At 40.7% G+C, this 18,605-nt stretch overlaps 1 protein-coding gene across 1 annotated transcript; it reads right to left on the bottom strand.

The window, feature by feature from the left end:
* Positions 1 to 42: 42 nt before the first annotated feature.
* Positions 43 to 18,097, bottom strand: col5a2b (collagen, type V, alpha 2b; the record flags this gene model as incomplete). Its single annotated transcript, XM_083685105.1, has 46 exons — positions 43 to 1,483; positions 1,834 to 2,076; positions 2,461 to 2,651; positions 2,954 to 3,305; positions 3,859 to 3,966; positions 4,063 to 4,116; positions 4,385 to 4,492; positions 4,693 to 4,746; positions 4,907 to 5,014; positions 5,241 to 5,294; positions 5,457 to 5,564; positions 5,828 to 5,935; positions 6,178 to 6,339; positions 6,967 to 7,020; positions 7,166 to 7,219; positions 7,411 to 7,518; positions 7,826 to 7,879; positions 7,986 to 8,039; positions 8,182 to 8,235; positions 8,835 to 8,888; positions 9,040 to 9,147; positions 9,530 to 9,628; positions 9,891 to 9,935; positions 10,137 to 10,190; positions 10,404 to 10,457; positions 10,639 to 10,692; positions 10,794 to 10,847; positions 10,942 to 11,040; positions 11,179 to 11,232; positions 11,397 to 11,495; positions 11,673 to 11,726; positions 11,936 to 12,043; positions 12,273 to 12,326; positions 12,909 to 13,007; positions 13,853 to 13,897; positions 14,341 to 14,439; positions 14,701 to 14,754; positions 15,359 to 15,403; positions 16,020 to 16,073; positions 16,194 to 16,238; positions 16,406 to 16,459; positions 16,619 to 16,672; positions 16,887 to 16,940; positions 17,234 to 17,287; positions 17,925 to 17,978; positions 18,086 to 18,097. 46 exons carry the CDS (start codon positions 18,095 to 18,097, stop codon positions 1,337 to 1,339), a joined length of 3,888 nt encoding a protein of 1,295 aa, XP_083541231.1. The 3' UTR covers positions 43 to 1,336.
* Between the last annotated feature and the right edge of the window lie 508 nt (positions 18,098 to 18,605).

Consider the following 18,605-nt stretch of genomic DNA (forward strand, 5'->3'; position numbering starts at 1 on the left):
ACTTCTAACTTCTATAATTGACAACAAATCACAGGGGGTATCTTGATTGCAATTAGGATAATCTCTTTCACACTTGTTTGTGATTTAACAAAAAAATAATCAATTTTGGTTGCGATTGAGCCCACATGTCTTTTCATCAAGTTCTATAAATCTCAATGTTGGTGAGGATTTCTAATCTCAAACACATGTTTTATAAATAAGGCCCCTGGTACCAGATTTTATTGAAAAGGGCTCTCTTTTCTTTTATAGTTATTTTTGGGGTAACACAATCAGACGTGATAAAGACATTAGAAAGTTTGTGACAACAATCAACAGGCACACATTAATAACAAAATCAGTTGGCATTCAAATGTTACATTTACATTTTCAAAAGGAATACACACACACCGGAACAATAAAAAGCTAAGTATCTATTTTCTGGCATTTACTGAAAACAATGTAAATGATGGAGCCTAATACAACACTGATGCTCATAATGTCAATTCCATAAACTGTCGCATATTTTCTACAAGCTTAAATCTTCAAATTCATCATTACTTTCAAGAATTAAAACACCATTTTGGCACAATAACCTTTTAATACAAGCCTCCTCCATCTATTTCCAATCAGGAACAGTTGCTATCATGGCACGAACAACTTACTGAGATTTCTTGACAAGACACAATAAATATTCCAGTAGCGGACCAAACATACAGCATCTTGGCCTTTACTGTATGTACAAGGCTGATTTCTTCAGCAGGTAGTTCAAGAGTCTCTGGGAAATTCAACCCTTAGAGGAGTATGGAAGGCATATGACATCCTACAACATTCTGACTGATTCTAATTGATGACATCACAAAGGGTGGCTAATGACATCCTTAAACACTGGTAAAGTAATTGCATCATAACCATGACAATGAAAATATCAACAAGCCATCTAGAGACAAGCAAAGCAATATTGTAATTTACATAGGAGACTATATTTGTTGAGCATTATAACATTTTAATTTGATATTTCGAGACATGTGTGCTGGTATAGTAATGTACAGTAGCTAACATGACCAGTCGCTAATATAGCAGAAAATATTTTAACCTTTCCAGTTTTTCCCTCTGTTTCTGTTTCTGGGATGATGGGGGAAAGGAAAATAATGAACACTATTCAATTTTATTACGGTGGTAGCAAATTTGGGAGCCAAATATGAAATTTTTTTATGTCAGTGTTACAGTGCTCTACTCTTTGTGTCTCCAAAACAGTGGTGTTTCACTTTACCAGGGTATTGTAAAATTCGGAAAGAACACTGAGGATGACATTCTTAAAACTCCCTCCTTTAAAAAAAAGATATCCATCCATTTGGGTTTAGGAGAAGCACACAGGTCCGATGTCCAGGCCAAACTCCTGGTCCGCCATGCCTATGTCCATGGGGGCCAAGTCTACGATGGGTAGTCTGGCAGCAGTCTGAGTTCTGTACTCAATCACAGTCTTGCCCCATTCTCCATTTGATTTCTGAGGGAACAGGAAAATAAAATGACTTTAGACTTGAAAATGAAAATGTTTTTAGTCTAGGAGTAGGCAAATAGACCAGGAAACTGGTCCTTAACTAACCAGTTTGTCTCATTGAGATAAGAAAACATATTGAATAAATCATGTACTCTTAGTGATTAAATTGTTTTAGTCATCCTTATCTCAAAGTTAAGCAACACTGGCATCGCTTAAAAACATGGATGATCTCTAATGGTGAGGACACATTTCAATGTAAAGTCCTATGTTACAGCTGGGCTGGAACAGCCTGTACACACTGCACACACATCTAGTATGTTCTAATACAAGGCAAAGCCCTGCGGTGGCTGACTTACGGAACAGTTATCCTCAATGACGGTGTATCGGAGACGGTTGTTGCCCTGTGCTCGAATGTCTTGTCCGTTGGAGGCCTTGAGGACTAGAGCTCTCTTCAGGTTGCTGCTCTTCCCGTCCTTGTAGGCCACGCTGTTTTTGCAGTGGTAGGTGATGTTCTGGGACCCCTCTTTGGACAGCAGGCGGATCAGCTTCATCTGAACGGCTACTGCGTTGGGCTGCTCCTCTTTACTGCCGTAACTGAACTGAAATCAGATGTAGGGTTGAGAGGAGTGGGACACTCGGACCTTGATCAATCTGCAGAGATTTCTCTGACAGAGAAAATGTCCCTCTAAAACATGCATTGTATTGTCGGTAACGGTGGATACATTTTTTAGAATTGTATTTTGTTAAGTTGTTATACTATCCAAGCTGGACTATAAAGTTGTCAATTCACTTCTTGTGTTCATTAAAGACACAATCCATAATTTCTGAAAACTGTATATACCAAAGTGTATGATATACTGTGTACCCATTGATATTACTTATACTGTAGATCTAGTCTCAACTGTCTTAACCTATTACTCCAATGTTAACAAACAACAGGAACACAATCAATTTACAGATTGTGGCCTTTTTTATGTACTTACTCTACTCCCGTCATTCATAATGGCTCCAAACCACACAGGTTTTGTTACACTGGGAGTGGATTTTGTCCACCATGTTTTGCGAGGAATGTTCATTGGGTTAGCTGAGATACAGGTCTCACTGGTCTCCATGTTGCAGAAGACCTTGATGGCATCCTTGACATTTCCTTGGTTGGGGTCAACCCAGTACTCACCTGTCAAAGATGTCAGATCAGACCAAATATAAGATCATCGGTACATGGATAAGAATCTCTTTCATTACAAAATAATCTACAAGCTACATCTCAAACGCTAATTTAGTTTAGTAGAGCTACCATTTTAATTAATCTACACAAACTACAAAAATTCATAGAAAAGGTCAAAAACACAAGTCTGTGAAATGAATAATTTCTATTCATAACTGCACAATACAATCTTACTAACAAAAAAATAAATTAATCAAAAGGGCTAATATGTAAAGAACAAAAAACTAAATGGTCAGTGGACAATGACCCACCACTCTTTTTGAGGGGGTAACACTGTTTTAGGTCTTGACATGTTCTGGCTGGGTTAGTCCGGCTGCCGTCTGGGCTTCGCAGGTTCAGCAGAAGCCCACTCAGGGTCTTCAGTGTGGCCTGTACCCCGGTGTCTGCATGGATGATGTCTGAGGCGTTATTGGCAAGGGCCTCATCCTCGTTGTACTCAGGTGGGGGAGGGGGGCCATAGTCATCCTCGTTGAACTCCGGCGAAAATGAAGGGGAGCCCTCTGGGTCATAGTCAAAGGGGATGCCAAAGAGATCATCCACAGGGGCAGTGGGGGGACCAGGGGAGCCGGGAGGACCACGGGGACCAGGATCTCCACGCGGTCCCTAGGAAAAAGGTAGAGGTAGTTCCCTTCAAATTCAATTTCCCATTCATTTTGGGAGTTGTCTTATATATAGTTGCACTCAACTACTTGTCTATCTGTGCACACATTAATTATTTTGGGCTATACAGATGTGACAAAGCAGGGATCAGGGATGCATTGGCTAGGCTGCCTACAGTAGCTTATTCGACCAATGAAATTATGTTGCTATGGTGAGAACCAGTCTCCTACTGGGTAAAGGCAGGTGAAGTGAATCTATGAGTAATCCTATCGGGTCCTAGTACCTACATATTAAATGTAGTAGTGGTACTGTACCTGCTTTATAGACATTCTCTGATAGTTTTGCCTTTATATACCCAATATCAGCATTTAGTTGTGGACTTGAAATAATGGCGATTCTGACAGTAATTCAGAAAATCTATATATAGGATCAATGCACGTAAAAACTGTCTGTGGATACTGGTGCTAGACAAGTATAACATGAACTCTAATTCAGATTTATTTTCTAATTATACTAATTTGACAGTGAGAAAGGAGAACAATTGCTAATTTCTCACCTCTGGTCCAATGTCACCACTAAGACCTCGTGTGCCAGGGGAGCCCTGAGCCCCGGACTGGCCAATGTTTCCTTCCTTTCCTGGGGGTCCAACCACCCCTGGAATTCCCTATATTTGGTTATGAGACACATTGGGACTTAAATAGATTAAAATGTATACACAAATAGATGATTGTAGAATTGCCTGCTTATTCAGTGCACTTACTCTCTGCCCAGTAGGTCCTTTGATTCCTCGACCTCCCAGATCCCCTGTGGTACCCTTAAAAAGACAAAAGGTTGATGTGGCATTTATTTTTTTAAGTTCTATAGTGTCAAAAGAAACATTGTGCATTTAAAATGGTGTCTGCTATTTTGACATCACTTTGTTTACTCTTTCCAAAAGAGTAACATGAGATACAAATAATCTGAAATCTGGGTATCCATTTATCCAACCAAGATTTTATGTTGTGTTTTTGCATTGTCTGCACAGTATCTCTTGTTATCTATTGTATTTCAGTATGATTTATATAGGGGTGTTTTTTTCTTACAGGTGTCCCAGGTAAGCCATGGAGTCCAGTGAAGCCTCTGTGTCCTTTCTGACCCCTCTCTCCCCTCTCTCCAATTGCTCCGTTGTCTCCCAGTGGTCCTTGAGGCCCCTTGGATCACACAAACCCAAATCAGATTGATATTTTAACACAGTAAGTTGATTTGTTTCTAGTCGAAGGTGTGACATATCCTTGATACTAATTTGAGACAAATGTTACCTGGGCTTACTGGTCTGTGACAGTAGCATCGATTTACATGGACAGTACTTCACTGAATCAAATAGCATAGTCTGTAAGATAGAGATTCTTACCATCTTCCCCCGCACCCCTGATTCTCCTTGGGATCCTGGGGGCCCTTTAGCACCCTGAAGTCCAAAATGCAAAAACAAAATTATATGTGCTGCTTCAGTTCTAACAGGTGGCTGTTTATTAAGGCTTGACAAGGATTAAAGATTCGGCAAGACATTTTGATCATCTCCGAAACAAAACAAATGTTTCCTATTAGTATTTCCAAAGTTGACTCACATTGTCTCCTCTCTTTCCAGGACCACCGTGCATGCCAACTGAACCTGTAGATCCAGGATCCCCCTGAGCTCCAGCCAGACCTTCAGGACCATGATTCCCTCTATCACCCTACACACAGACAGACAGACAGACAGACAGACAGACACACACGTACACACACAAACAAAACATCTTCAGACCTTTACTGCATTACCAATGGCAGTTACAATGGTAACAGACACAGAGTTGCATACACACAGTTACACACAGACGCACACCCACAAGCACACACACACTCCCTCTCATTCCTCCTCTCTACCCCTATCTCTCTCATCCATCTGTCATTATGTCTTACCCTGGCTCCTAAGATTCCATCCTTGCCAGGTATCCCTTCTGCTCCAGCGAAACCCTGCAGAGACAAATGGCTGCATGAAGTTTACCTGTGTTTGACGTTCAAGATTGATACATTTGAAATTAAATGTGGGTATGAATATAGTTGGTGATGGAAATGTGTTGACTTTTCTATAATAATGAGGGATCTATGAAGATGGTGAATAGTGAAAACACATACCTCAGGACCAGCGTCGCCCCTTGGTCCACTTGGCCCTGGTAACCCAACTGAGCCAGAATGACCCATGCTTCCCTGAACTCCTGGGATACCAGCTTTTCCAGGTGCACCCTGGGAAAAGAAGGGGGAGATCATAATCAGAACCTTCCTGCCCTGTGTATATTTATAGCGCCAAATGTCCCAAGATTTGTGAATAGTTATCAACATCAGATGTGACTGAAGGCCTACAGAGCTACAAATATTCCTCAATATGTACATACCCAATATTAACTATATCCTATAAGATACATTTATCATGACAAAGCTGCTCTCAATGCTTTAGAACAACTGTGCATTGTTAAACTTGAGTTTCCTCAACTGAGCCAGGTACATACAGCAGAACCAGGAAGCCCAAGCATCCCTCTCTCTCCCCTAAGTCCAGGTAGGCCCACAAGACCTCTCTGCCCCGTCGTCCCTGCTGGTCCAGGTGGCCCATTAGGACCCTTTCAGAACAAAGAACAAGTAAAATAACATCAACTTTAGTAGCTGTAATTTCAAACGGAATCATCAGTGTAGTGTCAAGGATGGTTGACACAGTTTCTATACCATACGATACATTCTATACATACGATATACCATACGATACATTCTATACATACGGTATACCATACGATACATACGATACATACGTCATTTTTTAACTGCTACAGTGAGCAGTGAGCTGATTCTTTATCGCTCTATTTACCCCTGGTCCATCCTCTCCAGAGTCTCCTTTGTCTCCAGGGCTGCCCGCTGGGCCTGGATGCCCTGTCTCTCCTACACGCCCCTGGGCTCCATTTTCCCCTCCGAGCCCTGGAGGACCCTCCTTCCCGGGTGTCCCAAGAGGCCCAGCCTCCCCTACTGAACCCTGGGAAAGACACAACCATAAACCAATAGTTTCATTGGAGATAAATGATCGTGCTATTCCAATTATTGTAAAATCTTCCCTCTCTGCAAGATTTCCAGTGCTCACAAAAAATGAAAAATAAACCCTTGATTAAGATAGAAATGGCTCCTAAATACGTACATGAAAGTAGAACAACTGTTTTATTGTATCATAATCTAAACAATGACCTATTACTCCATTTGATGTGCCTTTCTTGTCATATGCGACTTTGTAAACAAATTATATACAGTATAGCTTCAGATGATGTTTTAAAAAAAGTAAAATGGGATGGAATTCCTTGAACAGATATGTCATAGAAACCAAGTGCTATGCATGTGAGAAATGCATTGGCTAAGTGTTTTACAGTATGTTTTGTTGGTGACAGAAATGCCATCGTGGCTTTGATGAATATAATGACATTTAGGGTCTTGGCATAATATAGGACACAAGAATGGCTCGTTCTCGGTTTCATCATATATTCCATATAACCTTTTATTAGCAACCCTCTCTAGCTGTGTATTGCTAGCGTTCTACTTCCTCGATGTTCTTCTATCAGTGTTAAGATTAAAGATTAAATAAAGATTTGTTCAGATAGACTCATTCACTTACAACAGAGCCTAGTGGTCCAACTCCCCCAGGGGATCCTGGGAAACCAGATGGACCCTGAAAAGGAGCAACTCATTGAATTCCATAGAAAAACATACACACATAGCGGTAGCTATAATGCAGGCCTTTTTTTTCTAAAGTAAATTGTTAAGTGTTTCTATGAATACTCCAACCCTCAAAATAAAACTACAGTACAACTCACCGCTGCCCCCTGTGTCCCTCTGCCACCCTTTAATCCAGTCACACCGACAGGCCCCTGGTCAATTTGGAAGAGACACGTGATATGTTTTATTAATTATGCAAAGATATTACAGTCAGTTTTACTTGATTTCCAAAGAAAATTACTCTTAAATTAAGTCAACAGATTATACTATTTTGTTTGGTCGATTAGCGAACAGACTTCTTCAGAATTACTTCAATGCTTTGTTACACATTCCTGTATCTCACCTGTGAGCCATGCTTCCCAGCCATTCCCTGGGGACCAGGTGCTCCACCGTCACCCTTCCGCCCCGACTCTCCCAGATCACCTTTGACCCCAGGCTGCCCATTGGGACCCTGTGAGGAGGGAAATGATGACACAACTATTACCAAGAAGATTCCTTACTTGAAACATTATCCAAGTTCACAACATTATTGAGTGTGCCATATGGTCATTCTGAATATCTTGAAATCAGTGTCTTGTGTGTGACTCAAATTTGTTGCACAAATCTCCTCATTTCCTTAGCATGAATCATGCAACCTCCAAGTTACAGGCGCATACTGTATGTCAGTTTATATTTGGTAAAGAGTGAGGAGTTCAGCGTATTTACTCTACTTTGGCCCTATTTAAGCAGTTTATTTAAACACTTCAAAATCCACTCACAGGAGTTCCAGGAAATCCAACAGCACCCATCGGACCAGTCTCACCAGGAGATCCCTAAAACAGTAAGGCAAAGTTAGAACAGATACAGTCGATAAATAACTAATGACAGAATCATACTTTTTTGGTCAATGAAACAATAGGGACAAAAATGGTAACTCACTGCCATTGCTCTGGAACCCCGACGCCCTGGGGGACCTTGAGGACCAGATTCTCCCTGAAATAAACACAAAATCATCTCAACAATCTCAAAAAAGTTGAACTCTCACAAGGAGCTGGAAGTGTTGTCTCATTACAGCTGCATTTATCTCATACTGTATGTCTTTTGAGACTGGAACAGTTTACTGTCTACGTCTCACCTTTTCACCAGTGGGTCCACCGGGTCCTGTTGGTCCAATTGGGCCAGGAAGCCCCTTTAAATGAAAAATAAATGTGACATTAGAAGTATATTATAATTATCCTGTATAAGGCATGTTAACAGCTCCAACAGAGGAGTTAACTCTCTTGGGGCAGTAGATTGCGCAGCCGGTTGGTGAGCGGAAGGTTGTGAGTTCATTCCCAGCTTGGGGAAAGCTACTTGCTACAATATATACTAACTATGTGATTGTTCTGACTAACAAATAATGATTGAAAATTGAGCAGCCATAAGGAGATGTCCTACAAAGTTACATTTTAAGTCAGTATTTTGAATACACTTCATGACTACTCTGTACAACTGAACACACCTTGTTCCAAAAGGTCAGATTTGATCCTTTACAATACAATAATCCATCCCCCACTTTATGTAATGGGCTGTATGAGCTGTTGGTGGTCGGGGTGGCATCAACACAGAAATCCGAACAGTATACGTCTAGGACTACCTCTGGAGGGGGTCAGGAAAATCCGATGACAATCAGTTCACAGTGCATCTTTTTATTGTCTACACATGTCTTAAAATGTGGGCACAATCAGAATGTGGGCAGGATCTAGATACACACCAAGTGTAACCATTGGCTAAATGACCCTGACTCACCCTTGCGCCATCAGTACCAGCAGTACCCTCAACTCCTCTGTTGCCAACTGAACCCTGAAAAGAGATTATAGAAGAGATTAACCTGGTTTTCTAGACATGGCAAGGAGACAAAACAACAGAAAATGACTATTTTAAAACCTACAGTACTTGGCCCATCATAATGCAAACAACACATGCAAAGACAAAATAATCCAGCTGTACTTACTGCATCTCCCTTTGGACCAGAAGGGCCAGGTATGCCCCTCTCCCCTGGCATCCCCTGCAGCCCTGGAGGTCCTAGGTCTCCAACAGTACCAGAAGGACCAGCATTTCCCTGGTGGAAGAGAAGATGAAAATTTGCAGCAACAGCTTTCCTGTAGTTGGGCAATACACCCTGGCGACTTGTTGCGTAGTTGTAGTGATGTTTCACGTAATGTCTATTTGGTGTCATTTGTATATCTGGCTTAAAATTTGCACATTTTTTTTAATAGGGAGTACAACACTTAACAGAAGGCTCATCATTTACACTTTGCCTAATATCATATTTCTTCTTATAACTTTATTTGACCTGTTACGTCTACCTTTTGCCGACATGAGCATGCCACCTGTGTGTTTTACAGTATAGAGTAATTGTGGTACGATCAACCCAGTTCACAATATAGCCATGAATATACAGTGTGAGGCCATCTGATATGGCTAATCTGCATCTACTGTACCTTTGCTCCGTCTGTCCCTGGTGTCCCTGGGATACCTTTAGGCCCCTGAAGTCCATTGAGCCCCAAATCACCTCTCTCTCCTGGGGTGCCACGCTCACCCTACAGTGCATGACACAATTCAGTCACCCTCAAGCCAGCTACCAGCAACTTCTTTACGTGGCCCCAAACTTAGGAATGAATGCAATTAAACCCGCATTAAAGAAAAACTAAATATATCTCTCTGTGTCGGGATAATACTTATAGGTCATTGTAACCATTTAGAAAACGTTTTAATTGAAACAAGACAAACATTACCAATCTCAGAACATAAATGATCACTGATTGAATTGAGCCCCAAGTGAATAGCCATCAACGAGCTTACCCTTGGACCTGTCAGACCAACAGCTCCCAACTCTCCAGCTACACCCTGAGAATAAAAAGCATAACATCATAAAACATCTAAGTGTTGGGTTCATTGCAATTCATGGTCCTTGAGCCAGATAGGAGCACCTGTACTCTACTGTAAAAACCTGTTATGGATTATTTCACATGGAGGAGATAACAGTGTCATGAGTGAGAATACTATTAATAAAGTTTGTCAGTCATAATTGAAGTCCTTGTACTGTACCTCATCACCTGGCTTCCCAGACTCTCCAGGTGGACCAGGAGGTCCAGGCAAACCCTGAAATGCATCCAAGAAGAGATACATGATTAAGACATGTAGACAATATACAAATACCTTGGTGCTGGGATTATACACTGAGATTTGAAGCATGTGCCGCAACCAAGCACAAAACAATTAGATTTGTTTCAAGGTCAACCAGGTTCTGGTGGCTTTATTGTGGCACTTCTGTATTTAATGTGTGTTTGGAAACGCATTCACAATGATGCATACCTGGAATCCAGTTAGACCAGGAGGTCCTTGCTCTCCTCTCTTCCCCGCAGCTCCCTAAGAAAAAAAGTCTTTGTAAGGAGAAGTGACAACAACTCATAACCCAATTATCATAACCCAATATACTGTAATATACTGTAATATACTGTAATATACTGTAATATACTGTAATATACTGTAATATTACAAATCAAACTGAGTGGGTTGGTAGTCACTGTAAACAAAGTCAGATGCTTACTGCTGGACCGGTTGTGCCTGCAGCACCCTCCTCGCCATCTTTCCCAAGAGGTCCCTGGAAGAGATTCACTGTTCAGTAGCCGGCTCTTGGAAGGAGAGACCTTGCATTTAAAAAAACAAAGAAAACAGACCTCTTTCGGAAATAGCTGTGCTCACCCTTTGACCTGGAGATCCTAGGGTACCCACATCTCCTGCCTTTCCAGGATCTCCCTAAAAAAAAAAAACAATGTTCCAAAGTCTTGATATGATGTTGTGGAAATGAACGCACGTACACTACATTACAACAGCATAAAGGAGTACTCACAGTGAAGCCCTTTGGTCCTGGTAGTCCCATTGACCCAGCTGGACCTTTGGTACCAGCGGACCCTGCTGGTCCTGATGCCCCATCCTCCCCGGACCCTCCCTGAGAGAGACAGTGAAAGAGAGAGAGCGAGAGACACTTCACTTAACTGCCTAACTGCATCTTACACGTCATTCTACCAAACAGCACAAAAGGCACTGTATCAGACGAAGCTATGGGTTTCAATTAAATGCCCCTGACCATTGGTCCTTGCTTTCCCTCAGCTCCCTGGGAACCGAGAATGCCCGTCAGACCCTGCAGAAAGAAACAGCAGGAATTTACTTCAGTATGATACACTCAAAATATACTATTCATCATTCCATTCCATGTGTTTGTTTGTCAATCTACATCAAAGTTCAGATTGTGTAATAAGAACATTTTCGTAATTAAAAATGGTGAGGTGTGGTGTGTTATCTCACCCTTGCCCCTGGAAGACCTGCTTCTCCGTTGCGTCCCAGATCACCTGTGGAGCCTTTGGCACCGAATGACCCAGACAGCCCTCTTTCACCTTGGGTACCCTTGTAGAGTAAAAGTAAGAGGGTGGAGGTGGAACAATTGATATCATGATAATCGTTACATTTTCCTTATTCTATCTAACCTTGATTTTCCCAGAGGAGTATAATTTAGATATGATTTCTTAATACATGATAATGCACATCTGATTTGTCTACATATCTCTATCTAAAAAAACATACCTTTTGTCCAGGTAGTCCATCGGCACCTGGAAAACCCCTGTTACCAGGAGCACCCTGTGAATTAGAACATTTGTGAAGAAAAGATTTTGTTTCCTTATCTTGAACGTATAAGTGCTGTATACCTCAATAACAAATATCAGTAGAAGCATATGTATCACTAGAAACAGGCGTTTCTGGCCACCTGCTCTTTAAACCATTTACTAGCTAGTGAACTATTTACTGCATAGGCCCTTGGCTCATAGTGAATTAAAGAGCTGACTCACTCTCTCTCCGGCGGGACCAAGGGCTCCTTGAGATCCACCGTCGCCTCTAATTCCTCTTTTCCCCTCCTCTCCCATTGGACCTAACAGACCATGGGCACCATGTGGACCCTATGGTGGTGTCACAGTCAATCAATTAATCATTTCATTCATCTATCAATAAGTGTGTTGCGTCAGGGTATAACAGGGTACATAAACAACATATAAACATATACAGTATGATTATTCACACACAGTAGCTGAATAAAAAGATTAAACAGTACAATATGAACAACGTATGCAGTTTTCCTGTGGGATTAAAAAGGTACAGTATCTATTTTGAATGTCCATTGTCTCTTACGGATTCTCCTTTGTGTCCAGCTTCTCCTTTGAACCCAGGCACACCAAGATCACCCTGGGAGAAAACAATGAGATTCAGAGATAAAATTAGATTTGCCGTTTTGCACTCTTTTTCGGGCTAAGTTTTGATAATTATCTTTTTGTAGCAGCATTATGGATGACTGTTTAAATGGGCAATCTGGGATTGGTACATCAATATTTCATACTTTTAAATTATTGATATATAGCCACTGATTCTTGAAGAATATAACTTATAGCTTGTTCTACTCCATTGTTTGTAAACAATGTAATTTCCTATGAAATCTCCAGCCCCATCCTTCAGCTTTTTGCCCAAAGACATGGGGGGGGGGGGGGGGGGGTGATCACTTTGCTGTTGTTGGAATCCCAGATTGCCCCTTTAACGGGAGGATGGAAACTACACACAGGGGAGTTGTCGAGGGGAAAGATCATTTCAGCTAATTTCTATGCCATTGTATCGTTGGATAAAAAATTATGTGTTTTTCTGTTTTCTCTACAGCACAGTACTGTATAGCTCCAAGCAAGGAGTGCTTACCCCGTAGGGCTGACCACTGTTTATTCTGCTATCATTACACTTCACCTTGAAAAAGTGATCAAAGAGGAAGAATGCCAGTCTTACCAGTTGGCCCAATGGCCCATTTAGTCCTGTACTTCCTTGTGGTCCAGGGGGACCAGAGGGTCCAAGCAGTCCGACAGCCCCCTGAACACCTGGCGTTCCCTGGGGTTGAGAGAACATTATTCAACTACAAACACCAATACTGTAGCTTACAACATATATAGTGTAATTTATTACAAAAGTAGTCTAAAGACAAGATTTCAGTTGATGAGGGTTTGTTTTTTTTCGTCAGGGAATTTTATAAAAATGCACTTTTAATTAACAAAGTATGATCAATCAATCGAACAAACTTTACATAGCACATTTTGTATAAAGTATGTAATGCAATACACTTCACAAGAAAGAAAAATGCAGTGAAATAGAATACATAAAATATGAAAAAATACATAGAGTAATAAAATTGTCATATAATGGAATAAAAGTGCAGTAGACGTAAACAATTTTTAGTTTTTTGGTTTACTGTTTGAAGATGTCATTTTTTTTATATTTTCTTTTGCTGTCCTCAGATCTTCCGGTAGGCTGTTCCACAGTCTGGGGCCATAATAGCTTAATGCAGCCTCAAAATGCATTTTTTTGCCTGAATCTCCTTTCTTACTGTATATCCGTTCATATTTTTGCGATTGCATGTCTAATATGAATCACAGTATTTATATTTTGAGTGTGTGTGGCCAAAGAGGCTTGTTTGTAATCCCCAGCACTTTAAGCACTTATCTATGTATTATTATTTAGCACTTATAATTAATTGTTTGTCCCCCCCCCCCCCCCCCCCCAGGTATATACAGTACATGGTCAGGCAGAATGTCTTCAATTAACTTTAAGGATCAACTGGCCTGCGCAAAAATATGATACAACAATCTGAAACCTGTTTGACAGTGATGAATACACTTCAGTAGTAGAATATTTGCTTCTCAAATTATTTAAGCAAGAAAACATGCAGTTGTACATACTGTTGGGCCTTTGGCTCCCAGACCTCCCTCTGTCCCTGATGGACCCTATGAATATTAGGAAAAACATATTTTTTTCATTGTCATTTATATTTCATAGTCATTTTATCAGAAACGGTATCCCGAGGTAGTCAGTTTGTGTGTGTGTGTGTGTGTGTGTGTGTGTGTGTGTGTGTGTGTGTGTGTGTGTGTGTGTGTGTGTGTGTCAGGAGAGGCTGGTAGAGGTAGAAATCGGAGGACGGGCTCATTGTAATGCATGGAATGGAATAAGGAATGGTATCAAACACGGGAATGGCATCAAACTAACTATTCGTCATTCCATTCCATGCTTTAAAATGAGCATGTCCTCAGATTTCCACCTCCACCAGCCTCCCCTGGTGTGTGTGTGTGTGTGTGTGTGTGTGTGTGTGTGTGTGTGTGTGTGTGTGTGTGTGTGTGTGTGTGTACGCGTGTGCGCAAGTGTGTGTGGGCATTTTTGCAGAGCCACACACCCGAATGCCTGTAGCCCCAGGAAATCCTAGGCGTCCACCATCTCCTCTTGGTCCCTGGTGGCCCTCAGTGCCCCGCACTCCTGTGGGCCCTGCTTCGCCCTGGATAGTACAGAGTGGTAGATAGTTAGAACATTGTACTTAGAAAATGTAATCCATTACTATTACATACAGTATAGTTTTGTCACTTGATTTGATTTGATTTCATACTTTCACACTCACGTTCAGTGAGTAAATGATAAACAGCAACACAATTACTATGTAGGCTGTTAGTTAAATCTAGCGGGGTTGGTTGGCAATTTCTACATGTTTGTGGTTCGTGGAAACAAAACGCCCTGGATTTGAGAAGGGGAATGAACTCACCTTGATACCTGGGCCTCCTGGGAATCCTGAAACGCCGTTGATGCCCATAGGACCCTGAAATGACACGTGGTTGTTAGACTGCATATCATCCATACCAGGTGTTGCCACAGTAAATGTCACAAACAATCTGGGCAATCTGGGATTCAAACAAAAAAACAAAGCGGTCAAAGCGGTCACCCTGACACTTTTTTTGGTAAATCTGAGAGATAGGGCTGGAGAAATGCAACCACTCTCAAGTTCATAGATGGAGCTATGGATGCAAAGGCTGTTTACAATTACATTGTTTACAAACAATGGAGTAAAACAAGCGTATTCATTTAATTTAAGGTTTATTATTGTTGAACTGAGGTCATGAGGTATTTATAAGTTATATTCTTCAAAAATTAATGTATATATATTATTAATTTAATAGTCTTAAAATTGATGTACCAATCCCAGATTGCACAACGAAAATGTAAAACTGTACATTTTTGTGCTGACATTATGGTGAGTTCATTGTGAGGAACTCCATTTACTGTAAGAGTAAATAGAATTCTACCTGTCCTTTGTTTCAATGTAAATGTTGTAATAGATCTCCATATGACATGTCATGAAAGGTTATACTGTGTTGTTGGATGTAATATCTTAAATAAATGGCTAATATGTGGTCAATGCTTACCGAAGGGCCTGGTTTACCAACATGACCAAACAGTCCACGTTTCCCCTGTATTGAGAGAGACACACAACTGAGAAAGGATTCTGTCAATCAATCATCAGTCATGAACATGAGTATAAGAACAGTGGGCGTCAATGTGTTCAGTTTAGTTTATTAGGATCCCCATTAGCTGTTGCTCATGCATCAGCCACTCTTCCTGGGGTCCACACATAACATAAAAACACATGACACAGTACAGAACAGTTATAGACAAGTTATAGACAAGAATAAAACATATTAACACAAATACAACACTACATTGAATTAAAATAAAAGAGAATTGAACATGGTCAGAAACCAAGAAACAATAAAAGCCAGAGAATGACCTACAGACTGGAGGAGAGGCGCTGTGACACAAGAAGTTTCTTAGGCTAATTTATTATTTCTTAAAACTGGTCTTTCTGTTTGCTTGAGTGGGCAGTGGTGGCAAAGTATTCCATGTGACATGGCTCTGCACTGTATACGTTACTGTGTGTCTGTGATGATCCAATGCATTTTGTATAATTATGAACTCTCCACATCTCCAGTATTCTTCAAGTTGAACAAGAAGTGACTGCTGAGGTAGTTATCAGTTGACCTGTGAAGTCTACTTGATTTATTTATCAATTAAGTTAAAATCTCTTACCACAGGGCCACTGGGACCATTCCTTCCTCTTTCCCCTTGCATCCCGACTGCACCCTGAAATGTGTTGTTGTTCACATCACATGCCATTTAATAACAGATTGGAAATGTATCATGGTTTGTAGAGGTTACTAAAAATTGTAACCTGTAATTATTAAGTGAATGATTATATCATACCAGCCCTCCTGGAGCCCCCATTCCACCGGGTGCACCTGATTTACCCTGTGAAAGAACACACACAAACACACATATGCATATTCACATATTCACAAGCATTTATATAGTTGTTGTTGATTAATGATCAAAAATGTTTTAATTGAAGATGTTTTAATCCACCTAGAAACAGCTGACCACTTTAGTACGATGTGACATGATACGTGATATTTTACCTTCGATCCAACATCTCCAAACTCCCCTCTGGAGCCTTGAAGACCTGCATGACCCTGTTGGGAAAACATAAAGTATTATGATCAGGTCTATTCTAAGCAGTATGACGTGTGGGCATGTTTCAAATTGTATTGTAAATCTATGACATCACATGTCAAAAATGATAAGACTGATGTTCACAATGTGTTTGTAAACATCTATGTGTTGATGCTGACCTTGTGACCATTCATTCCTGGATGGCCAGGCAGTCCTGGGAAACCTCTGGTACCCTGAAAAACACAAGAAGACTTCACGTCAAAACCTCTGAATATACTTTTATAAAGAGTTGTTATGAGATGTGTCTGTATTGTATGAAATGTGTGCTACCAAATATTGTCTTGTGTCTTCATGACACCCATTTGATTTGTATTGTATTATTAATTGGATTTATAGAGAGATTTCATGGAGTAACACATTTAGTTGTCTTGAGAGACGGTTAGTTACCTGAGATCCTGGGAATCCCAGCTCTCCAGTGTTACCAGGTGCGCCCGACTCTCCCTAAAAAGGGAAAGACATGACATTTATCATTTTGGCCCCCTCAACTGTTAGTGTTTTAAAACATTCACCCTATAATATGTTGCCATTAGGACACTGTGTGGGTAAAACATGTAAGATGAGGTAAGAAATTGATTCATATATGCATCTATGAACAATACTGTAAATATAAATGTCTGCCAAAATTCAGGTAAACTATAAGCAGGTCAGTTTCAACTGTCTAAGCCGAAGTGTTCAAAACAAAAAAGATTGTTGTAAATTGACTACATAATTAATGTCTCATCTAGTTTACTTACATCTGGTCCTGGTTTCCCAGACGGGCCTTCAGGTCCTCTTTGGCCATAGGAGCCCTGTGTCGATACAACATAATCAATCACAGGCTCAATCACATCTCTCTATGACACTATATAATAACTTTCATGAAAAAGCCAGTATACAGTGACCTGCATAAGTAATGGAACATGACAGTTGTTTCTGGTAAGTTGTGTGTTCCGTTACATCATTTGTGCAAGCATAAGAGAGCTGTCAATGTCTAGTATTGATTCTAGGCTTTGCATTTGCATTTGGAGTTTGCTGTTGATGTCTGTCAACATGAGGATCAAAGAGGTGCCAATGAAGGCAAGGAAGCTAATATTAGGCTGAAAATCTGAAAAATCTGAAAAATAAACATAGTTTCCAAAACCTTAGGCTTGTCAAAATCAACAGTTTGGAACATCATTAAAAAGAAAATGAATACGTCACCAGCCAAACTACAGACATTTCACTGCTACAGACAAACTACAGACATTTCAAGCACTAGTTATCCTCAATGGTCAGGTTACAGTTTGCTAAAAAAAAAAGTGCATTTCTGAATGGTAAAACCAATATGTACACAAATACTAACAAATAAAAACTGATAATCTCTATGTTAACCTCATAGTACTTTATCACAATTATCACAATTCCTAAATGCACTGTGTGAGAGTGAGTTGAAGCGCTGGTTCTTACCATGGGCCCTGTGTCTCCAGCCTCACCTGGGATCCCCTGGCCCCCTGTCGGGCCCTAAGAGTCAGGCAAAGAAGAAAAGGACATTATCAGATCTCTTCCTGTTTGCTTATCAGATCTGGGGACATAGTTAGCCATCTTGAACATAGTTAGCCATCTTGGACATAGTTAGCCATCTTGGACTCACTGGTTGACCGGACTGCCCTGGAGGTCCTCTTGACCCTGATTCACCCTAAAATACAGAGACATGACAAAAAGTTATTTGAGCACAAACATGAATTTAAGTCAGATTTAGTCTTTACTTTATTTAGTAAAGCAGAGGTTATTGGACCTGTTTGAAAGGAGACCATATTAATAATACAGTAGCACTTCTTAGGTCTCTCCTGTATGTATCTCTAGTTTGACTGATACATACATACATACAGTAATGACCTTTCCCATCACTCACCCTGGAGCCAGATATCATCCCAGCTACTCCTGATTTCTCATGGAAGCCTGAGGACATCAGAGAGACCATCTGACCCTGGGGATGAAACAAATACGATTACATACATTATTATATGCACTGCATACACTTGTGATCATAGTACAATCATTGGTACAAGAACATTGATTGCAAGTTAAAGTTTAGGGTGTTACTGACGCACTCACCCCAGGGTGTGTGGGCTGGCTGGGGGGCCCTGG

Source organism: Argentina silus (assembly GCF_951799395.1).
Source record: "Argentina silus genome assembly, chromosome: 14".
In the NCBI taxonomy this organism is placed as follows: Eukaryota; Metazoa; Chordata; class Actinopteri; order Argentiniformes; family Argentinidae; genus Argentina; species Argentina silus.